The 25765-nt window shown below is 38.5% G+C and overlaps 1 protein-coding gene across 1 annotated transcript in view; it reads right to left on the bottom strand.

Moving 5' to 3' along the window:
* Positions 1–5473: 5473 nt before the first annotated feature.
* Positions 5474–25765, bottom strand: part of LOC131544174 (uncharacterized) — a 38682-nt gene continuing 18390 nt past the window's right edge. The window contains exons 16-29 of the mRNA XM_058782233.1: positions 25576–25712; positions 25259–25315; positions 25090–25155; positions 24030–24043; positions 13713–13838; positions 13524–13624; positions 12939–13047; positions 12314–12405; positions 12027–12208; positions 11730–11896; positions 10446–10526; positions 10257–10364; positions 6583–6702; positions 5474–6432 (exon numbers count right to left, since the gene is read on the bottom strand). Coding sequence (XP_058638216.1) covers positions 6172–6432; positions 6583–6702; positions 10257–10364; positions 10446–10526; positions 11730–11896; positions 12027–12208; positions 12314–12405; positions 12939–13047; positions 13524–13624; positions 13713–13838; positions 24030–24043; positions 25090–25155; positions 25259–25315; positions 25576–25712 — 1621 coding nt within the window. The 3' untranslated portion in view covers positions 5474–6171. The remainder of the gene's footprint in view (positions 6433–6582; positions 6703–10256; positions 10365–10445; positions 10527–11729; positions 11897–12026; positions 12209–12313; positions 12406–12938; positions 13048–13523; positions 13625–13712; positions 13839–24029; positions 24044–25089; positions 25156–25258; positions 25316–25575; positions 25713–25765) is intronic.

The raw sequence follows: 25765 nt of genomic DNA, 5'->3' as shown, positions 1-25765 counted from the left end.
CTCCTCTGTAGTATCCTCCTCTTCCTTCACCCACCCATTTCTCATCTCTGGATGTAAACGCAGCTACTGAGACTTTATGCTCTACCTTAACCTCTTGTCTAGATGACATTTGTCCTCTCTCCTCTAGGCCAGCACGGGCTGCTCCTTCCAACCCATGGTTATCCGAGGTTCTTCGTGAACATCGGACTACACTCAGAGCGGCAGAGAGAAAATGGCGCAAATCAAACGATCTGTCGGACCTCAGTAGGTACCAGTCTATGCTCACATCCTTCTCTGCTAAAGTCCACACTGCCAAATCCTCACATTTCCGCAACAAGATCGACAGCGCCCAGACATGCGTAATCTCTTCAGAACATTTAATTCCTCCTCTGTCCCCTCCACCTCCTCCCACCACCTCTATTACAGCTGATGACTTTGCCACCTTCTTTACAGACAAAACTAGATCAATCAGTGGTCAGTTTTCACCTCCACGCACACAGGACCCTCACCCTACCACATCCACTGCTAAAACTCCCATCTTCTCTTTCTGTCCCCTCACTGAAGCTGAAGTATCCAAGCTTCTCCTCTCCAACCATCCTACAACATGTCCTCTTGACCCAATCCCTCACACCTTCTCCAAGCAATCTCACCCACACTCTTACCTGCACTCACACACACACTCTTAACCCGGATTAGTTGACTTTACTAGAAATTTTCTAGTAAACCCGTTGCACTAAAACAATTTTAGTTTTTACACAGGGTGAAACTAAACAGGTTAAGTTGTATTAACATAGAAACTTTAGTGGGTGTAGCAGACAAATCAAGTTTGCATTAACCAGCAAGTAACCACGGTAGAGATTATGTTCAGTTGTTTGATTTTCAGTCAGTTGTTTTTTCTCTTATTTTTGGCAGTTGTAACCATGTGTTTTCAAACATATTTGTTACAGCAAAGCTCAGCGAGTGATTGCGTTGGTTGTTATATATAATGACAATCATCTGTAATGAACTGATCTTATTGAGAATGAACGAGCTCATTGTGTGTCTAACTTCTGATTAAATAGATGTTGTAAAGTTTTATCTATGATAGCAAGATAGACAAGCATCAACTTTAGAATCAACAATGGTGACCATTAAAAATAAATGCCAGCATGCATTGCTGCATGATTTTTATTTTATTTTATTTTTTAATGGTCACCATTGTTGCGGTTCACAAGTTGATTCTTGATGTCTGTGTGAATCTAATTGCTATCATAGATTAAAACTTTTTGTGGACAATCTGTTTGTAAAGTTCTTTATTAACTGACTGGCACAGAAGCACTGGCTCTTAGAACCACTTTCACTATAATTAATACAACATCTATTTAATCAGAGATTAGACACACAATGAGCCTACGTTCATTCTCAATAAGATCAGTTCATTTACAGATGATTGTCATTATATATAACAACCAACTACTGATCACTCCCTTTGGGCTCTTGAGTTGTAACAAACATGTTTGAGAAAAACATGGTTACAACAGCCAAAGAATAAGAGAGAAAAAAAAACAACTGACACAGAAGTCAAGGGTCAAGAGCCCAACTAAAGCGGACACTTTCACTTTCAAAGCCTGAGTGATATAGTTCTTCTTTTTTCCAATATTTAAGCATAGTGGTGACACTTTTTTAAAATGACTTTTTTTCAGTTCTGTAGCAGCTGAATGTCACTTAATAAACCGAAGAAAGATACCTTCCGATGTTCATTCAAGTGATTTAAAAGCAGGAAGTGTGAACTCACCTGCTTATTCAAGCCTTTAATGCAACAATGTGCAAATGCACAAATGTTTGTTGTGAAGCAACATTGCAATTTCTTAAATGCAAAGCAATTTCAGTTATTAAAAGAGTCAAGAGCCCAACTAAAGCAAACACTGACCTCCATGATGGTGGCATCATTTTAACCAATAAAACATCAAAATCTGATCATCTGTAATTCTCAATAACAGCAGGTGTTCATCACTAATGCACAATCATCATTTAATTAGACACTTAATTATCTCATTAACTTTAACTCTTTGAGGACTTGGGATTTGACTCGAGACTCGTTTTTGTCTTGAAAGGAATGACTTGGTTCCTCCTCTGGAGAAATCAGCTGCTGAGTTCATGGGTGGAATAAACACATGGCAGGACTTTTACTTTCTGACCCCTGGACTTTACACCTCTGCTCCTTGGGACTAAATTGGCCCACTTTCTAGTATATAAAGTATACTTTTAAGTATACTTTAAGTATAACAGTAGTAAACTTTGAATACACGACTAGTTTACATCAAAGTTTTTAGCTAGTACTGCAACTATACTAAAAGTGAACTTATAGTTATACTGATAGTTTACTAATTAAATACTTGTAGTATCATTTTTAGTATACTTTGAATTATACACTGTAACAAATCGCTGTAAAACCTACAGAAACTTACTGGCAATTTTGGTTACCAGTAAGACTGTAAATTTACAAAAGTTCTGTAAATCAATAATTACAATTGTACTGTAAAAATACAACTTCTTGCATGCTGTAAAATTGTTCTGATGGTGTAAACATTTGGTTAACTTATTTCATTTGAGTCTACTGAGAAGGAGCATTTCTTAGTATAAAACTACAAACACTTCATTTATAATAGTAAAGTTACTAACAACATGACTTTAACTCAAATCGTTGCAGTTTATCATCAGCTATAACACACATGCATGTACTAAAGCCATTAACAAATAAATCATCACTGTATCAGCAACTCTACAGTTACTGTCTTTAAATAAAACATCAGACCACCAGTGTTTGTGGCTCATCATTGACTGAAGCACAGGTTCTACTCCCCAGCACAATGGTGACCCACAAAACTAAATTAAACTAACAAATCTCTCTTGTGCAAAATAATACAGTTGTTAAATATTTACTCTCCTTATAGATTTGCAGAATCACTGAATGAAAGAGAAACAAGAACTTCAACTGACTTCAGACACAGCCTAAGATGAACTCAACTGAAATACAAGACATCACTAAATATCTCAAGATCTGATTAAACAACTCCACAAACAGCATTACCAGCTTCACACATTAAAATCAGACTTTATTTCTCTCATATCTCTACAAAAATTATTTGAGAATTAACAGAAGTTTAGTTGTTTTATTGAAACGTCTCGTTTGACCTCACCATTGTGGCGACCAGGGTTTGCTTTAGTTGGGCTCTTGACCCTTGACTTTTATTTTTTATTTTTTTTCTGGCTGCAGTAACTGTGTTTGTAAAGTACATTTGTTATAGCAAGAAAATTTATGACTAAGTGATTTTGATTGATTTAAAAAACAAAAAAAACTTAAAAGTGTGCTAAAAATGCTATTACAGGTATTTAGTTAGTAAACTATCAGTATACCTATAAGTCTGCTTTTAGTGTAGGTACAGTACTAGCTAAAAATGTTGACGTAAACTAGTCGTGTACTCAAAGTTTACTACCGTTATACTTAAAGTATACTTAACAGTATACTTTTATATACTAGAAATTGGGCCAATTTAGTCCCAAGGAGTATTGAAATGGTACATTTACGAGTATACTACTAGTACACTGATATTTGTGTACTTACTACTTAAAGTATACTTAAAATATATTTGAACTTTACGTAAGTATACTTAATAAAATAAACTTGAAATATACTACTTTTTTGTAAGGGTAGATCTTACTGGAAATGAAAGCTATTTCAGTTGGCTAAGTGTCTGTCTGCTGCTAATGTTGATTTTGTTATGGTTATGCTGACAACAATGAATTTGTTTGGCTGTTAAAGACTGATGATTTTGAAAATGAAATATAAACACACATATTATATAAAAAACATCTGCAAGAAGTGGAGAGATAATGTTGTGAAATATAACACTGTTGAACATAAGATGATATATGAGGCTGTCAGTAACAGTCTGAAGCAGTAAAGCTCAGTGTTTTTGTAATGAACATGATTATGCAGTGATTTCAGTTTTATTGCATTTATTGTAATAAAACGATTTTGTTTTATTTTTAATGAAGAGCAATTTTATTTATTTTTGAAAGGCACATACATTTATTATTATTTTTTAGGGTGTTCAATTTGTTTAATTCATGTCATTAATTTTAATAATTTAAGGTGTTCATTTTGACAGACTTAAAAAATCTATTTTAATAAAAATTATTCCCGATATTATAATACAATAATATTTAAGTGGAACAGGTTCCAAAACAACAACAGCAGTGTGAATGTAAAACTGTAAAACAAAACCTTTCAGAATAAATAAAAAGATAAAGATTCCTTAAGGAAATTCCTTTAGGGATAACATCAATAAAAGACAATTGTCACGAATCTGGTCTGTAACTTCCATTCATTCACCACCAGAGGTCACTCGCTCACCACATTGACTCACACCACACATCACTCTGGACTCAATTTTCCATCATCCATTGCACTGATTGCACACACAGCTGAAGGCACTGATCACACAGCTCTCACTAATCACACACTCTATTTAAACCCTGGACTTTGTTTCCTCACTGCTGAGTATTGTATGCTATCGCTCCCCTAACTGTAGCAACTCTACAGAGCCCTTGTTAGTATCCTAGTTTTGCATTGCCCGTTTTCCTGTGTTTGTTTTCTAGCCTGTGTTTCATGAATTAACCCTTTCCGTGCCATTCCCTGTTTCTATTCAGTTCCTGTATTGTCCTGCGTTTTTCACTCCCCTAGTCAAGTCAAGTCAAGTCACCTTTATTTATATAGCGCTTTTACAATACAGATTGTGTCAAAGCACTTAACAGTATCAAATTGGAGGATAGAGTGTCAGTAATGTATAATGATAAGATTAAACACTCAATTTTCAGTTAAAGGCATTTCATTATTGAATTCAGAGATGTCATTGTCTAGCTCAGTTTAGTTTAAATAGTATCTGTGCAATCAAATCGGCGATAATCGCTAGAAATTAAGTGTCCCCAAGTGTCAGCTGCTTTACGGAACGTTTGTTATTTTCTAGTCTGTGTTTCCCTGTATTTACCCGTCTCTCTGTTCGGACTCTGTTTATTCCCTTGCCTGGATTATCTCTCTGTCTTGCCCCTTGGATACTGTTCGCCTATCATCGACCTTCGCTTGCCCTAGGACTACTCTTTGTCTTGTCCCTGCCATACCTGTTTGCCATTGCTCGACCCTGCCTGTATTTATGACCATATCTGTAAATAAAAGCTTGCACTTCCCAGATAGCACACGTACGTCTGCAAGATGTCTGTTACAGATCTCTTGATCTGGAAAGCATCTGCTGTCTACAAACATCTAACAGACGTCTTTCAGATGTCAGTTTTACATACTTTCTAAATCATAAACATCTTAAAGACATCTAATAGACATCTATTTGACATCTGATAGGAGACGTCCTATAGACGTATTGCAGATGAGCAAACACTCTAAAAAATACGTCTTGCAGATGTAAATACAGACGTGAAATAGACTTCTCCGAGATGTATGTGTGCTATCAGGGTTGGATCCGCACGTCTCACGTTTTGCTTTATTTAAAGGACCTGCTTGCCTTCAAAAATGAGTACATTTCATGAATGCATTTCATATTTATGTGCTACATTTATTGATTCTTCAGTGAACATGTTTCTGAGCTGTTAATAGTCATTTAGTCTTGTCTTTATCTTTATAAGCTTTATTAATAACAGTCTAATGAGGCGATAACCTGCCTTCAGATAAATACATCAATAATTAATAATTAAAATACCATTCATCTGGAAAGCACACAGTTCAGAGGATAAGACAACAAAACAGCAACACCCTACTAAAATATTCAGAGACAGATTAAAAAATCAATCACTAAACCTTTATATATATATATATATATATATATATATATATCACAGAGTTCTTGTTCTTGACTTCCAGCACACAAACAACAATGACAGTCGATACGTCACATAGTTACAATACATGCTCTCTAAATTTATGTTACATAAAGGTATGACGGAAACAATGACATCACTGCAATTACATTAACAATTAAGCAATAAATCAATAATTCTCCTTTTCAATTGGAGCTGCAGTGCATGCAGTGCAGTGTTACATTTTTGCAGATCATTGATTACACCATTAAATTGTTAATGTTTTAAATTGACAGCCCTACTGGTCAACAAGAGCTGAAGATGGATGGGCTAAATGCTCAGATTTTACTTTCTCACATGTTTAAGAGAAAGAACAGAAGCATTGGACCGGGAACCCCAATCTTTAGGACTGTGAAACTCTTCCTTCTCCTGCAGTATGTACTCTGCCTCACTGTAGTCACGACCCTCATAGAGCATCCAGAAACCTCTGTGCACCTTACAGGACTGAACCTCTTTTATATCATAGGCATCCAATGAAGGACAATCTCCTGTGATCAAGTGCTCACTGCCTCTGAACTCTTCCTGATCATAGACCAGAATCTTACACTTGAAGAGAGAGAAAAGAGAAGATGTTTGTTTATATAAGCAGATAGAGCCATCTTAGAGTCATCAAAACACTTTGATTATACCCAACATCATTATACAGTGCATGTGTGCAAATTCTGCAGGAAAGACAAAAAAAACATCTACACTCACCTTGTCTCGGCGCCACCAATGAAAGCACTCCTTTGCGTCCTTCTCCTCCTCATCAGAGTTTTTTGTGTAGTAAACCCGACCAACATGTTCAGTAAATGCCTCTGGCAGCAGACTGGATACCTGTGATACACAAAGTCAAACATATTATGTTGATTACTAATTACAGATCTTGGAAACCGGCTTTGACCCAGAATTACTGCATTGTCTTTTTCTGAGTAACTCTGTGCAATGTTTTTACAGTGTTTTATTTCAGTTTGATCATTAAATCGGTTTTATGACCATTTGAATACCACTCACCTTAACCTGACTATTATTGTACAGTTTCATTTGAGGAATCAGTTGAGCTTGACTCAACTGGGGGGTACACATAAGTACATACATAATAAATAATTATTAATAAAAATAAAAGAATAATTAATGTTTAATTAATAAATAAATATTAGAACTGTTATATATATATATATATACATTTATTTTTACTTTTTATTTTTTAAATGAAACAGAAACACTGCACAGCAGTTAAACACCGTGGAACAAATTACATTACATTACACTGTAATATTGTACATAACATTAACATTGTGTGTTTATAGTACGGCCTATGTGTCGCCCTTCTGTGCCTCGGCTGCACGAATGTGCCGCTGTAATTTAAGATGCCGAGATATGTCGTTTTTCCCACCGTGTCTGATATTAAAATTAGTGCGACACACTTTGCAAATGGCGTGGGTGTTGTTTACATGGCTTCGAGACAAGAAATTGAATTCTTCCGTCCAGCTATTGTTAAATTTACACAAATATTTGTTTTCTTCGCCAGAGCACCACCTGACTCTTCTCCTTCCATTTCTACCACTAATGGTAGATTCAACTTCCCGTGTCTACTACTTGCGCAGAAATCTACAGCACAACTGGGTTGTAGGTTGCCAGGTTGAAGTCACAAATGGTTTGAAATTTGTGTATTGTGTCGATTGTGTGAGGTGATGCATTTCATACAAGATCTGGCAACTGTACAACCTTGGAATAAAATATTGATGTGATTATTCATATAACGAGATCTGTGGCATACAAATTACGGGAGTTTCCTGAGAGAAATAACAAATTGGGGCACAAACTGGGGTACAATAATATGCCAGCAGCATGAATGTAGATGTTTGTGTTTTTAAGAAAACAGCATGTATGTGTGGTTAGTGTAAAACTAAAATACTTGTTTAAAATATGTGATAAATGGTTTGCTTTGCTGTAACATGTTTGTTACTTAATAAAAATAAAACAAATTTGTTACTTTAATCTCTTTTTAGCTTGAAATGTTTATTTTTATACAGTGTGTTACATATAATCGCTGGAGCACTGAAGAAGTGTTTTTCGGTATCTTAAAAATATATTAATGCTTAAAGTCTGATTATAGTGTATTCAGTACAAACTGAGTTACAATAATATGTTAGCATAATGAATGTACATGTTTGTGTTTTGCGATTTATGATTAAACTTCTTGAGTCCTCATAATTCAGATTGCTTAAAAACAATATTTTATTAAAAATGGTTGTATGCATAATTTTGTTAGGTGTACAATATATATATATATATATATATATTTTTTTTAATCATTTTGTCTATGGAGTGTATACTCCAAATGATTGTACCAAATGATAATACTCCAAATGATTGTATGAAAATGTAAAAAAATAAAAAATGAAGAAAGTTTACTGTGATGGGTAGGTTTAGGGATGATACAGTATAAAATCCATTAATATAATGTACATACAAATATTAAAGGTTCTAAATATAATGTAGAAACTGCTTTGCCACAATTTGTTTTGTGAAGTGCTATATAAATAAATGAATTGAATTGAATTGTCTATGGAAAACATAGAGATTTGACATGTCCGGACATGCCCACAATAGCCCTTATCGTTTGGCCTATTAAAATATATATTGTTTCCCCTTTTGATAACATTTTCTAACATGACAAACTCTTTTTTTTCCCCGCTCCTGATAAAATGTACAACGTTCTTATATTTTTAGTGACGACTATAACTAGTCTAAATGTTTGCGTTGTTTTATATCGTGTGTGATCGCACAATTTATTTATTTATTTTCATTTAACAGAAGAGAATATGACTATCGGGACGATTGAATGAGCATGCGTGCGTGTGAGAGAGAGAAAGAGAGAAAGAGAGAGAGAGAGAGAGAACTCAAAGAAAGATTTCTAATTTAAACCACTCATAAACCGGCAGCCATGTCACCCTGTAGCCCAAGACTGGTTACTCACTGAAGCTAAGCAGGGTTGAGCCTGGTCAGTACCTGGATGGGAGACCTCCTGAGAAAACTAGGTTGCTGCTGGAAGAGGTGCTAGTGAGACCAGTAGGGGGTGCTCACCCTGTGGTCCGTGTGGGTCCTAGTACCCCAGTATAGTGACGGGGACACTATACTGTAAAAAGCACCGTTCTTCGGATGAGACGTTAAACCGAGGTCCTGACTCTCTGTGGTCATTAAAAATCCCAGTATGTCTTTCGAAAAGAGTAGAGGTGTGACCTCGGCATCCTGGCCAAATTTGCCCATTGGCCTCTGACCATCATGGCCTCCTAACAATCCCCATATCTGCTGATTGGCTTCATCACTCTGTCTCCTCTCCACCAGTAAGCTGGTGTGTGGTGGGCGTTCTGGTGCACTATGGCTGCTGTCGCATCATCCAGGTGGATGCTACACACTGGTGATGGATGAGGAGACCCCCCACACTGTAAAGCGCTTTGAGTGCCTAGAAAAGCGCTATATAAATGTAAGGAATTATTATTATTATTATTTGAAGAAGAATGGTCATCCTCGCACGAGGAATACTTTCTTTTTCTCAAAGAAAAATGTAAGAGGGTTTTATTTCTTTATTTATTGTTTTAATCCCTTCTCATTGATAGCCATGTTACACATTTTATTTAAATGCTTTTTTATACAACCAACAGAATATATTTGTGTCTTAAAACTGACCTGTTAAAATAGTTTATTTATTCTGATATTGCCCTTAAATTAAATATCTTTTTCTCAAGGATCCCATGGAGATAGAGAGGGAGAGAGAGGGAAAGAGAGAGAGTGCACCTTGGAATGCAACCAGACACGAGCGCCGCAGATGGGAGGGGCACACGCCGCGGGTGTTCCTATGAGGACGATTCAAAACGGTCCATAAAATCTTTAAAAACATTACTCATTAATTAATAATAATATGATTAATAATCATTTATGGTTTTAATGGATAACATGACTCATCCCAGACGACATCAGAGTTTCACGCTTGACCGATTTCTGCATCCGAAACTCATTATGAGATCAAAGGTCGCATATGGATATTATTATTATTATTATGAGGTCACAAAGGTCAAAGCAATTAATCATCTTGGCACATGCCGGCGGCTATCACTACTGGCATCGTCAGAATGACAGCACTCTAGCCTAATGATGTTGGGGGATCCAGTGGTGGCGGCAATCATATTTCAGGGTGTCCGTGCCACTCTTGATCACAACCCTGTTAAAATGTAGTGGCAGCACGTGCGCTCATTGGCGCCCCCTCCAGCTGGTGGTGCTCTAGGCGACCGCCTAGCTTGCCTATGCCTAGAAACGGTACTGCATATAAGTGAAATTCAAATGTGAAAATTCTGAAATGCTAAATCACTGTATAGTGGTTTGAGTACCTCATATTTCTTAATCTTGAAGGCTTCAGTGAGATTCCATTTCCTGTAGAAATAGACATTGTCGATGGGGTTTTTACCTGTGCTGTAAGTACAATCCAGTTGAATCACCTGTGTGAGAGGAGATATACAATATTACACTCACTTAAATGTTAAGAGATACATCTTAAAAGAGTTTCGAACATAACATACTTCAGTGCTGAAATCCTTCTTATCCAAGAACACAGTTGGGTGAAGTTTGTTCCACTCGTCCACTGCTTTATTCCAGTTATCCTGAAGAAATGGGGATTTAAGTCAAACAAATGCAAACAAATTGTCCACAAGAGCACTCGTGTTATGATCTGCACCTGCTGCGCAAAAATAAAGCCATTACTTTTTCAGCCATTATATTTTATTTATGCATTTATGTATTTATTTATGTATTCATTCATTCATTTTAACATAATGAAACTGCACATTTCAAAATGGCAGATCAGATGCAAGAGATGAATTATTGGCAGAGATATGAAAAATTAAACTCTATGGAAGTGATATGAAACTGTAATTCAATCAAAACTTGGAACTGCTTTAGCCGTGAAGTAAAACATAATAATAATAATAATAATTCAGCCAGCTAATCAGAATCAAACATATGAGTTAATTAAATAAAAGTGTGATTAATATGAGTTTGATATGGAATGCATTTTTTTTTCTCATTAATTCCTTCCTTTCCATAATGTGATCTAGACACTGTTCCATGATTCTGATATTCAACAGTTGCCAAACTGGGAAAGTGTATTATTGGTAAACTGGACCAAATATTTAAGTCATTTTAATGGAGTGATAATGGTAATGCTATATTGTATTTGCCCATTATAAAAGCACAATTTCTAACAGTATGGTTTAGTTTATAAGGGTAAAATGGTGTTGTGTAATTTATGCTGTAAATAATGTATGCTGACCTATTCACTATGATTATATTCACACTAGTGAATTACTCACAATAATAAATCAATCCAATGGCTGTGAAGAAAAACAGGGCAGGAACAGGAAAGAACAGGAGGTCAAAGGAGTTAAATCAGTGAAATCTGCAATTGTAAATACAGTGCCCTCCATGTTTTGGGACAAATACAATTTTGTTGATAATATAACTACGGATGGCAAATTAATTTGGAAAGAAAAATGACTCAATTAAGCTATTAAAGGACAACCACTGAACATCATATTTTACTGCCAACTTATTGAATACGTTTACAGAAAATGATCAATACATGCTCTTTGACAGATTCTTGGACTATCATCATATTGTCATGTGACCAAATAACAATGCAAATAGCACATAACATGTTTTGGTTTTTGTAAACTGCTTTGGTAAGAGAGAATTTGCCAAACAAATAGATTTTGTATGTATAACTGCAGTGCCACTGTGGTATGTCTGAAATCTGCTGTGCGATGTCAATGAAATGTTATGTCATGTTTTTCTCAGTTCTCTTCTACCTGTAGGGCCTGATTTAGGGCCTTTTTGTGTGCATGTTTGTCTCTTTTTATCAGTCTGGTCTCTCCCACACACTTTGGCAGGCGTCTCTTGACAACATCTTCAAGTTTCTTTCGGGCACCTTCCAGCCCGACATCAGTGGAGTACAATATCTCCTCAAAGATGTGATCTGATGGAAAAAAGAACAACTTCATCCTTTGTCTCAATAAATGAAACTTTAAAAAGTCTTCTCTGAAACAAATGAAAACAGCTGAGCAGAAAACAAAAGAATAAATCTAAATCTTGTCCGTTCAACTGACCTGTCAGTTTGGCGAACTCTCTCATCTCTCTGGGTGTTGGATGCTTGTCATCTTCGTGAGTGTCTGAAGAGGCTCCTGTAATCCTCTGGATCTTTCTCTCGATATCATCTTGTAATTTGGATACAGCAATTGGTGAGATCTTGGGGAGCTTGTCTTTAGCTTCTAAGAGGGCATCTATAATTCTAATAAACAAATAAAAAATATGAACCACTAAATACTTGACTATAAACAACACATGAAGATTGTAAAAACAGAGTAAAAAAAAAAAATAAAAAAAAAAACTCTACTTTTTCTGACTGATATTGCCAATCTTGTGCTGGTAGGCCTGGCTGTACAGAGTGTACTGGGTTTGAAACATATCATAAACTTTATCAGCCACCTGTGAGAGAAACAGAGAGACACTGACCAGGTCTAGACAACACAAATGACATTATGTAGAACTTTATTATTGTGTTGTGTTATTAATTCACATTACTAGATCTAGCTCTGGACCGATCTGGAGATTTGTATTTCTTTGATTTTCTGCATAACCTATCTAATCTCAGTTGTAAATAGCAAAATGCAAATGTTTTCATTTTTATCTTCATTCATACATATTCTCAAATAAGAACAATTTGATGTCATGTTTATTCTACACTTAAGTTATTCACACTGATTTATTGCAATGGCTGAGGAATATGTATCTAATTTAGCTTAAGTGTATACTTTCAAACTTACATTTCCTAAGACAATTCCTTACAGGATGAGCAATGATTAATCACATACAGATCTCTTATTTACAGGTGATCTAATGTGATCAAATCTATTGTCATATAGTACAGAGTCAATGGTTTGTGGTGGTATATATTGATGCGATATTGCAATGTTAACGAACAGGCTTAGTAGTGATAGGTGATCTTGTGTATGAGGCACCTTGTCTCTGAAGCAGATGTGATTCCTCCCATTCACTTTACAGACCCAAGCAGATTTCAGCATGCGCTGATGGTCAAAGCTGTTTGGGATGCCGAGGTGATGACAGTCTCTGAAAGACCGAACATGAATGAGTTCAGTACTGTATTGGCTTATGCTGTGTTGATATGCCAGGCATTTTTGACTTTATATGACACCCAGTGGTGTGGATGCAGCACAGTAGTCTTTGGTTACTGATGCCATTGTGGAAATGCTCTATTAAGCCATTAATCTTTCTTTTTTTTTTGTTCCACAAGTCAAGGTGTAATACTAACATAAAGTGAGTAGTACTCAGCTAAACATGTGATCTGAAAATGGTGGCCACCATGAGTACATTTTCTTTAATTAGACTACTGTGGATTTCATTTGCATCACCTCTCAAAAGTATTCTATTCCTAATGTAATGAAGAGTCATTAACAAAAATTCAATGTTCAACATTTACAACCAATTTACACTGACGTAGGAGTGCATTTTCGAACATATATTAATCAAAAGTATATCGTATCATATTAATATTTATATGTAAAGTTAATATTTTTATTTTTCACCGTGCAAAATAGTCCCATCTGTGCACATCAATGCCATTCCATTTATTTATCACAATCTCATACAGGAAAGCCTTGTCCTCAGACCTGCCTTTCCCTGGCCACTGGAACAAGAAAATACTTTCAATACAATTTAAACACTGTATAACTTGTTGGACATTGACTGAAATGGCATTTTACAGGGTTTTGTACCTCTGGATCTGCAGTATCAACTCCCACAATTAACTCATTAATGAAGAGGAGATCTTTTTCATTCAGTTTCTGTTTGAGTTCATCATTCTTCTCAACAATGTCCAGAAACATCCAGAAAGAGGCCACCTTATAATATAAAATCAAACACAAAAAAGAGCCTCACATATAAATACTAGAAATGTAAACGGTGCATATCCATCAATACATAATTATAAAGAATTCATAATGGCTGAGCATCTAAAAGCAGATTGCATTATTCAAAAGCCAGAAAACAAGAATCTCTGTTCAGAAAATGACACTGTCAGGATCATGGACCTGTCTCTGTGTGCTTTTGCTCCCTGTGACCCAGTTTCTCCCTCATGTTGATTGTGTTAAACTCAATGAAACATGACGTTTATTCAGCTAACATACTTTTATTTGCCTCCATCACCTGGTCCGTCACATCAAAAAACAACCTTCCTCATCAACCCCGCCTCTCACTCAAGGCCACCTTTGAACCAGCGCATGCGCTAACCTCATTTTTAACACAGAAGTACCTTCTTCCAAGCGAACAGAGTAGGGAGGAAATAACATGTTAACAATCTCCCTATACTTTAAACAAAAAAAGAAAAAGAAAATATAGATACAAAAAAAAAAAACATACAAAACAAAGATTACAGTTGCCAAAAGAAAATAGTTCAATTGAAAGTACAGCATTTTTTTTTTTAAATTAATCTCTTTCCTCTCTCCTTTTATTAAGTGTCCCCAGTCCTCAACTAAGTGCTTTCAGTAGCACCATAGTCCTTCACTCAGTACTTTCAATAACATTAGGGCCGATGCTCCTTTTTTTGTAAGACAGTCAGCGAGTTGAGTTTTTGTGTCCGACCAGAGTACCTTTTTGATTCTTTTACTCTGTATGAGCTCCTTAATGCTGCTTATTTCCAGTCGAAGACGTTTTTCAGAGACTTGTTTAGTTGACTTAAGGGCATCAAATAGAGAGTGATTGTCTGTCACACAAATCAACGGGATTGTATTCAGCTCAGCATTTCCAGTAGTAAGTTCAGAAAAGAGAGTAGTCAGAAAAATGGCATTATCTATTCCATCTGACAGGGCCAGAGTTTCCCCTGCCAGAGTACTCCTCACCAATCGTTTAATTTTCTTAGATTGCCAACAGAGAGGAGAAAACTTCCCCCCTTCTCCCATAAGACCAATCAGTGTTCCCCTTTGTGTGCCCCCATCAGGGAGATTTCCAAGGGAAGCATCACTAAAAACAACAAAGTTTAGACCATCACTGTTTCCCAAATGTTGAAACCTGAGAGTCACCTTTTCAGATTTAAGCTTTCTAATGACCTTATTTGTCTCGTGAATAGATTGGACTGTGGCATACTTTAAATTTGATGCATACATCAAACATAATGTCTGGTCTGGTTTGTTTTGCAACCCACAGAATTTGCCCTATTTTTGACCTAAGCTGCTCTTTTTCAGTCTCATTAAGAGAGGCATCCCTCTGCACAGCACGTGCTGCTTGTAGCTGAATAGGCTGTAGGTTTTCAATGTAACTCTGCTGATGTACATGAACTACACCATTAATAGTAACAAAATCCATTCCCACATAGCAGAAATGTTCATGTTCCTCACGTCCAACTTGTAATGCAGACTTTAGTATAGGTATGACATCTTTTGAAAAGTTTTGTGAGCCTACCTAAAGAAAATCATCAACATGACATGCGAGTACTCCAGTAACCTTGCACTGTTCAAGGTTCAAGATACTGGATCTACTTTAGACATTTTACCACCTGTACTCAGCATGATTTCTTTCACTTTGTTGTACCAATACACTGATGCATCTGCAAGGCCGTAAACACACTTGTTTAGTTTCCATAGAACATTGTCTTGGGGGCGGGGGTATAGATTTCTCTGGACAACTGCATGCCCTGCAAGAAAGCAGATTTGATGTCGATAGAATGGACTTGCCACTTATTTTGACAGATTACGGCTAATAATAGCGTAAGAGAGTCAGAAGCACAGGTTGGGGAGTCTTTCTGCAGCTCGTGAATATTAAGCTCTTCAAAACCTCTGGCTACAAGTCACGCTTTGGGCATAATACCATTCTGAGTTTCTTTGAGACTACAGTCCCAGACAAACATGACACACTTTTGACCTGCATCATCAACTTCCTCAAAAACATTGTTTTCGTACCAATTCAGAATTTCATCCTGTTTAGCTGCATCAAACGAAATGTCTTTTGTTATGAGTACATCAGTCTCTCTATCAGTTGATTCAATGTGAAGATTATCAACAAATGACACATCCACTGACTCTTTTTGCCCATCACTGCCATCATGTTCAATATGTTGCAGGTTAAACCAGTTTTTATATTTTCCAGAGGCTTTGCCTGCTCTTCCTAAAACCTTGGCTCTCTGTACACCACCGTCCTGTTTCATAAATGTTACAGTCTGTCCTGTTTTTAACTTTACACCAGCAGAAGAGACAGGATTACCACACACATCATGATCTGTTTCAGTTTGTGTCATCCTAGGATAAACCACTTCTCCTGTATTCTCATGATCGATGTCTGTGTTTTCTTCACTATCTGAGCCATCTGCTACATTGTTTAAGCTACCTTTTTCACTTACTTTTTGGCTGTTGTCTTGTTCATTTTGCTTATCTTGAGACTCCTGATCCTGTGTGTTTGTCTTACAGAGCCTGGATTGATGTACTCTAACAAGAGTCCCCCCATGTCTTACAAATACAACAGCTCCATCTTGACCAATAACTACCCCCGGTCCCTTCCACTCAGGACAGTCTGCCCTTTTGTAATATACCTTGTCACCTGTCACATACATGTCATCTGTGGGCCTAAGCTGCATATGAAGTGCCCTTCTTATCCACTCAGAAGACTCTGCTTCTGTGAATGCTTTCCTAGAAGCATGTAAAGCAGAAATGTGTTCTCCTACTTTAGCACTCACAGTGGTACCTTCTAGAGCAGGCAATTTGTCAACTAATACAGAAGGAAGGTTAGGATTCTGTCCAAACACTAACTGGTATGGACTGTAGCCATGAACATTTAACATACTGTTCTTGGCCATGAGGGCCCAGTCAAGGGCAGTGTGCCAGTCACATCCATTTTCTCGTTTGACCTTCAGGATGATCTCGGTGAGTGTTTGGTTATGTCTCTCAAGTAGTCCGTTGCTCCAGGGACTGTAACCAGCTGTTGTTCTGGTCTCGATGTTAAAGTTTTCAACCATGTCTCTGATCTCTTGGTTGTTGAATTCCCCTCCATTATCCCTGTACAGCTTCTGGGGGGCGCCATGGACACTAATCCAAGTGTGAAGGAAGGAGTTGACAATCTCAGATGACTTCTTTGTCCTCACAATGTTTCCGGCGCTGAAACGTGTAAAGTGGTCGATGATGTGAAGATACCATACACCTGGTTCTAACTCGTGCAGATCCACCGCCACTGTCTCGTTATATTCCGAAGCCATAGGCAGCCCCACAGCAGGCTTTGGCTTTGTCCTCTTGTACTTCTGGCATATTTCACAGTCATGTACTATTTGTTGTATTATAGTAAGGCATTCTTTGTCCTTATTTCCTGAACTGTGAATGAGTCTCTGTAGCCTGTCTGCCGACGTGTGGCCAAACTGTTTATGGAGCTTCAGAAGGACTTTATGCTTTCTCATCTGGAGACATATTTTCTGTCACTGTTAGAACTTCCTCTTCAGTTTGATTTTTTGTGTCTTTGTCTCTGATATCAACACAATAATGTCCAGAACTAGTAAATTCAAGTGGAATAGGTTGTTTGAACATCACTGCACTGTCCTTTTCCATGTCCAAAATGGGCCCTGCTTTCTTCAGTGACGTTTTACTCAGCAGGAGTGGAATGTCAACCTTGACAACTTCTGTTTCAATTAGGCATTTCGTTAGTCCTATTTTAGCTGGTAATTTCACATTTCTTGTGGAATATACCAAATTCCCATCTCCGAACCGAAATGGTCTGCAACTGTAAGTTTCTGTTTGCTTCAGCTGGTTCACTTGATCTTGAGTGAGGTCATCAATATAGTTTTCCAGCCATTTCTCCCCACACACAGTACGGGTACAAGCAGTGTCAATAATCGCTGATCCCAATGATTCAGTCATGAATATCTCTGCATCTGACATTGAGGCCTTTGTAAACAATGTGATGTTACATTCCTCAATATTTGCATCATCAGTTATTCTTACTTGTTCAGTTTTCTTGTGTGGACAGTCTTTAACCCAGTGAAATGTGCACTGGCAAATAGCACATCTGGATCTTTTACCGTATATTTATTAGTCCCAGGTAATGGCTGCTTTGGTTGTCCACTTTGAAACATTATATTCCGTTTTCCTCTTCCTTGTGGTCTTTGTTTGGTGAAAAATGCCACATCCTGATTCACTTGTATTCTGCTTGACGAGCCAGTCGATTCTCCTCCGAAAATCCGTTTTAGAGCCGACTTCATGGATGAAAACTTCAGCTCTGTGCAGGCCGTCAGTGCTAGCTGTCTGTTTTTTCGTCGAGGCAAGCCGTGTCCAGTAGCTTAAAAGCCAGCACAGCGTCATGAAGCGTCATATTATACTTTTTCATCCGATTGTATCGCTGTTCGAAATCAATTATGTAGTCCGCCATGGAAACCAAACTATTCTTCGTTATTCCATCAAAATAAGAATATGCTTCATATGCGCGATCCTTTTCCTCTTTTAGAAACACATCATCCAGCTTAGCGATCAGCGTTGCCATACCATTATCACTGTCTAAATCCTCCGCAGGTGTTTCCATCGCTGTTTCACGGGCTCTCCCCTCAAGCCCCAAGGCAACAGCGAGGGCTTGTTTCTTTTTGTCGAGTTCGTTAACCCGCGTCCAGATATTAACTTAATTTTTCCAACACTCGTATGGCCTGGCTTCATCAAACTTCGGCGGAACTTTATAATTAGCTGCCATTCTTCAACCATCCTCTGCTACCATGTTAAACTCGATGAAACACAACGTTTATTCAGCTAACATACTTTTATTTGCCTCCATCTCCTGGTCCGTCACATCACAAAACAACCTTCCTCATCAACCCCGCTCCTCTCACTGCGCGCGCTCACCTTTGAACCAACGCATGTGCTAACCTCATTTTTAACACAGAAGTACCTTCTTCCAAGCGAACAGTGTAGGGAGGAAATAACATGTTAACAGATTGTTAATTTGATTCCAGGTGTGTATCCTTAGTTCCCTCGTTATCCTGAGGTTAAAAGCCCCAGTCTATTCAGTTCATGTTTGTCGGGTCTACTTTGTTACTACGTGTGTGTGTGTGTGTGCGTGCAGCTCCCATTGTGGATTATCTCCTGAGTTTCCTTGATTAAAGACTGTTGAATGTTTACTTGTGCCTCCTGCGTGCTTCCTCGACATAAAATTGTGACAGAAGACCTGACCAAAAACAGTTACCTCCGTGTGTTCCCTCCGATTTTGTTTTCATGTTTTCTCAGTGTTTTTTCTTTCCGTTGTGTTTCTATGGATCCCCTCACACGTCCAGAATTCCTCCTCCTCCTACTGGAGCAGGGGGACAGATCTCTCGCCTACCATACAAGACTGTTCCTGATGCTAGCTAACACCACCAGCTACCCGGACGACGCGCTCTGCTCATTCTATGATGCAAGTTTGAACACCGCATGTAGCGCTGTCCTCTGAAGATGGTCCTCGAGAGGATTTTGCCGCCTTCGTGGAGTGAACTCTGGCGAGAAACAGATCGCCACTCACCATCTGCCCCGAGGATGATCTCTCCAGACCCAGAGTCCAGCCCACCAACTCCCCACGGTGCGGAGCATCAGCCCGAGCCCACCGATGACGGAGAGCCATTTCCCGCTGTGATCAACGAGCCAGCACAAAGTGGAAGATCGAGCAGAAGATCGCCTCTGAAGTTGAGCCCAACACGTCAGACCAGATTGCGAGAGCCGGCGAAAGTGCCCATCGCGAGGGAGCATGCCATGGACGGTGAGAGCACGGAGTGGAGCTCCGCCCCCTGCATCGCAGCTGACGGTGAGCTGATAGTGCATCTGGGGCTGCTGGACTTGGAGGGGGATCTGATTGATTGGGAGACGGATCTAGAGGCCGACTTTCCCCCTCTCCTCTCTCCTTCATCCTGGCTGGTCCCGTCCAGCCCTCCTTCATCTCTGGTCCCCATGACCAGCCCAGACTCCCGATCCTCCAGTGCCCACTCCTCCAGAGGGCCCTCCAGAGCGTCATCCTGTTCCTATGTTCAGTCCAGAGGAGGCTCACAAATGTCCGCCCTCCCACCCGCTCCTGCCTCCTCTACTGCTGTCGTCTAGCAGTCCCTCCGCTCACCCTCAGCGCCCTATCTGTATGGTGCGAATCCCACGGGACTGCCATCCTTCAGCGTCGCCAGGGCTGGAGTATCCCTCACCTCCACCTCCAGCCTCCGAGGCCCGTTGACCCAGCAGCTGCACCTCAGCTCCTAGCTCCCTCGCCTCCACCATCATCCGTCGATCCACCAGCTCCACCGGACTCCCTCGTCCCTCCAGCTCCGTCAACCCACCGTCGCCTGAGGATTCCACTCCTCCGGCTGCACCTCGTCGCTCCATCCCACCAGCTCCGTTGGGCTCCTTCCTCCCGCCAGCTCCACCTTGGTCCTCAGTCGCTCCGGCTCCGCTGTGGATTTCCGGATCTCTGCCTCCGCCTCAGTCGCCAGAGCCCTCGGCTCCATCCTGGTCCCCCGGATCCTTGGCATCCCCCTGGCTCGTTGGCTCCCCGTCTCAGGAGGGGGCGTTATGTCAGGATCATGGACCTGTCTGTGTGTGTTTTTGCTCCCTGTGACCCAGTTTCTCCCTCATGTTGATTGTTAATTTGATTCCAGGTGTGTCTCCTTAGTTCCCTCATTATCCTGAGTTTAAAAGCCTATTCAGTTCATGTTTGTCGGGTCTACTTTGTTGCTACGTGTGTGTGTGTGTGTGCAGCTCCCATTGTGGATTAGCACCTGAGTTTCCTTGATTAAAGACTGTTGAACGTGCAATCCTGCGTGCTTCCTCGACAACGAATTGTGACAGACACCTTTGTGTTGCATTTGTCCATGTACATTTACAACTGAATTAAGTGAGCTACAATTTATAGGAGTCTTGTTTTTCTGTTCTTGTCGATAAAACCTGGAGTATGATGTTGACTCACTTTAGTTTGTTAAAAGAAAATGACGACAACTTAATCCACCTTAAAAATACATTTTAGACAACTTTTTAGACAACAAAGTTTTATTGAATCATCCTCATGCATGTAACTTTCTTTCTTCTATAAAACACACAAATAGAAATGTATAGCCTAATGTCTAAGCAGCTGTTGTCCATATAATGAAAGTGATTATTAATCAGGGGTTCCCTTTCTGTCGGTCACTTTGACGTTGTGTTGAGTTTACAACACTAGGGGTCGCTCTAGAGAGCCCAAACACCTCTGGCATCATTGGGAAAAGACCAATGAAATTGGTGAGCAAAATTTGCATAGATAACCACACCCCGGACATCCGAGCATAAATAGGCTAGTGTGACATCACTCGTTCTGTTCTTTGGAGCCGTAAGCAGCATCTCTCTTAGCATTTCATTCACCTTTCTCCTCTTGTCGCTGGGACTAAGGCACAGGCAGCAGTCTCTCTCTCTCGCCCTAGCAGATAAGTGCAGTGTTTGAGCAAATTCTCAAATTGGATTGTATATTGTACATCATGCCTTTCCGTCCATGTGCTTTTGGATGCAGTTTGTACATCTCTCCCTCTGATGGATACAATTTCTGTGTTCAGTGCTTGGGCCGCTCCCAAACACTAGATGATTTTGAGGACCCGCCTCAGTGCAAGTTTGATCTCTCATTCAGGGCTCGGGAGGAGGTTGAGCTGTCTATTTCAGCATTGGAGGGTAGGCTTGAGCCATCAGAAGCGTAGGACTCGGCTGAATCTGCACTTCTGGGTGTTCTGTGTCAGTCTGAGGCTGATGCTGAGATGGCAGTCATGCATTGGGCTGGAGTGGACTCCTCCATCCTGTCCTGAGAGCTCTCGTCTGGGTGATTGGTTCTTGGGGTCCGAGCGCAACACTCAGCCGTGCTCCATCCCAGTTTAATTTATTTCCAGAAGTTCACAAGCCGCTGACAAATTCATGGAAGGCACCTTTTTCTGCCACTCACCGTACACAGTACATGGAGGTCCCTCAGGTGGAGAGAGTGATTGCAGTGCCTCTTTGCCCGTAAAACACCGCCACCTGGTGGTGCTGCCCAAAGCTCCCGTCCAGGGCATGTACGTTTACTTCATCACTTGTGGCGAGGGCTTATGCCTCTGGACAAGGTGCATCCACCCTGTACACCATGACTATCCTGCAGGTCTATCATGCCAAGGTGTTGAAAGATCTGCACAAGGGCGGTCACAAACCCAGAGATGATGCAAAAGCTGCTTTCAACAACTGACTATGCCCTCTGGACTACAAAAGTCACGCCGCAGACTCAGGCAAGGTTGATGATCCAGGATGTATGGAAAACGGCAGCATGAACATTCTACTAAATATCTTGTATTTCAGAGAACAAAGAAAGTCACATGGGTTTGGAACAACATGAGGCTGAGTAAACAATGAGATCAAAAATACAAGCTTCACATTTCAGCTTTTCAAGCCTCCAGTACACTTACATAGCACATATAAACCACTGTTCTAATACAGTATTTTCTTTCATTTCTACAAAATTAGGGTCAGGTCAAAATTATTTTCTGTGGTAATCAAAAGCATGTCTTTCATGGTTACTCTCAATTTGGACACTGTTTTAATGACTTACATAGTTACTGATTTGATCAGGGATGGGCTGTATTTCAAATACATGTATTTGAAATGTAAAATACCAGGGTGAGACGTTCCAAGTCACAAGAGAGTCTCAAGTCAAATCCCAAATCCTCAAAGAGTTAAAGTTAATTAAGTGAATAATTAAATGATGATTGTGCATTAGCAACACCTCCTGTTAACAATTAACATCACTGAAGAAAAGAAAAACACAAGAACTGACTTTAGCCACAGCCTTGGATGGAATCAATATATATATATGATACCACCATAATTGTGGTCAAGGTTAACTTTAGTTGGGCTCTTGACCCTTTTACTAGTTCAAAATAATTTGCTTCTAAACAATTGCAATATTGTTTCACTGCAAACATTTGTGTATTGCTGAATCAAACCTTGAAGTAGCAGATTAACTTAAAACATAAATAAAAAAAGAAAAAAAAAGTTTATAAAAACAGCTAATATATTCTCACTTCTGCAGCACTGCTTTACAACACCATATGCATTGTAACAGAGAAAGCTAACACAGGAAGTCAAGGGTCAAGAGCCCAAATCAAACATTGATCTAGCATCATTTTAAACAATAAATCATCAACATCTGATCCTCTGTAATTCTCAATAACAGCAGGTGTTCATCACTAATGCACAATCAACATTTAATTAGTCACTTAATTATCTCATTAACTTTAACTCTTTGAGGACTTGGGATTTGACTTGAGACTTGCTTGTGACTTGAAAGTCCCACCTCTGCAAAATACTATTTTGTATTTAAATACCTTTGAATTTAAATATCATTTAATCTTAGTATTTTTGTATACTTGTTGATACAGGAAATCAGCAGTCTAATAAAGAGGCTGACTGGCAAAAAGTATTTTATGTATTTTGAAAATACAAAAACACTAAGATTAAATGTATAAATGTACATGTATTTGAAATACTGCCCATCTCTGGATTTGATTTGTCATTTTGTTCAGCTGTTGTCACTCATCACACCACTGGCACTTGCTATTTAAGTTCCACCTTTTCAGTTCATTATTGTCAGGTCTTGTCTTTACATGATTGTGTTTGATTACATGCTTCTTTGTTGGATTAACCTGTGTGGATTATTAAAAATCATCAACTATTGATCTTGATCGTTGTGTGTGTTTGCTCAACCCATCATTGTACAATATACTATCCACATTAGGATTATACTATTAACTCTTGCGTGTATTTGTACAGTGTTCAGCATCTCTGTTGATCACAATGGTTCCTTGTCATTTTCTTGCATTGCTGTAAACTAATCTGGTGTTTTATTGAGTTCTTTTTTTTCATGTATTGTCTTGTTGCAAATCACATCTCATGTCATACTGGGCTTTTTTGAGGAAATTAAAATGTCTTTTTGATAGGGTTGTGTATATTATAATGTTTTTGTGTTAAATGACAATAAGACTAAGTAAAAGAGTTAATTCATTAAAGCACAATGCAACACAATTAATTAAAAAAAATTGTAATACATGTATATTTGTACAAGAGAGTTTTGATGCTTACCTTCCACTTTTCACCTAACAAAGAGAACAAAAGTGGTTAAACATGACATGTCTTATCAGTGATCTTGTTTATGAATTAAAACTAATCACAATCACAATCTAAAATAATCTATTTTCTTACACACACACAGAGAGAGAGAGAGAGAGATATGTATACAACTCTCTAAACTCGGAAATCTTAAACACTGTATTTTTTGGATAGCTTAAACACTGTAACCCTAGCCCGAACATTAAAAAAAAAAAAAAAAAAAAAACATTATTTACTTTATTTATTAGAGATGCACCAATCGCTGCAACGGTCTGTTTTGTTGCCAGTGGCGTAGGCAATGCTCAAAGCTATGCTCACATCCTCATGTAAACGTCAAAAGTTTTTTGAATGAGAATGAGTGAATTTATTGCACTCATTGTCAACGACGAATGATAATGTATTGATGGTAACAATGTCATGCTAGATAAGGCTTGCACTGTCTGAGTGTAAGAGAGAGACGTGCAGAAATAAAATCAAATGAGCACAACAGCACACACAAAGTAACTCAGAGAAAGTTATAGAAGTATACCGTGGCAGGGGAAAAAAAAAAATTATAAGGTTACACTTTATATTAGGTACTTACATGTACAATGTACTTATTGTGGTCATATTGTATTGCAACACACTTTTGCTGGTATTGAGGTGGGATACGGGTAAAGTTAGGGACAGGTTTGGTGGGTTTAGGTGTAAGGGATGGGTTGACAGTTTAATTACAGATGTAACTACATATAGGTATTTTTAAATATATAAGTACAGTGTAAGAACATGTATGTACACAGTAAATGCATTGTATCAAATAATTAATTTAAATGTAAGTACATAGTAGTTAAGGCCACCTAATATAAAGTGGGACCAATTATAATATACACAAAAAGGAATCAGCCAAGAACAGTGCAATCAGTGCATCTCATATTATTTATATACTGTGTTTACATTCAAGGACAAGATGTTTCCAAAAGCAGGTTTTAGCAGATTTAGCTAATTTCTGGGGATTATCTCCAAAATATTGTTAAATTGGTGCACACGCTCTCACGCTCCTTACTTCTGAATTCTTCTGATTGAGCCTGTTGTTGTCCATCTCCACTGCTGCCACACGCTTCTGGAAAACATAAAATAAATGCAGCCTTCAAAGAAAACTACTCTGTCTAATTTGAAATACCTGACCACAAATACTGACATTAGTGAGAAGTTCAGGCACTTACCACGCTTTAGGGCTTCACGGTGCAATTTCTCATAAAGATGAGAGAATGGACCATGACCTAAAAATAAATAAATTAATTAATTTAAAAAAAGATACAAAAAAAAGATATACAAGATATTAACATATTTTACACTGTTGTGATTAAATACAATACAATCAAATGTTATGTAATGGGGAAAAATATCGGATATAAAACTTGTAAAATGGTGCAGGTTTAGGTTCAGGATTAACTACTTTAGCAAACCATTTAACTGCTTATGATTATATATGAGAGACTTTTTCTGCTAAAATGTACACACAAACATTGTCAGCACTCACCTAAATTGTAGCACAGAGCAGCAATTTGGACACACAGGACATCTTTTTCATCAATGAGATCCTGCTTTATCTTTTCAAGAGCCTTCTGTTGTTCCTCTTGTAGAACCTTGATCATACTTCCAGCTAAATACGCCATACTTCCACATATGGAAAATACATTTAAACAAAGCTTTTAAGAACAGTAATGCGA

Source organism: Onychostoma macrolepis, chromosome 01 (assembly GCF_012432095.1).
Source record: "Onychostoma macrolepis isolate SWU-2019 chromosome 01, ASM1243209v1, whole genome shotgun sequence".
Taxonomy (NCBI): domain Eukaryota; kingdom Metazoa; phylum Chordata; class Actinopteri; order Cypriniformes; family Cyprinidae; genus Onychostoma; species Onychostoma macrolepis.
This window is presented reverse-complemented; position numbering and strand designations above follow the sequence as displayed.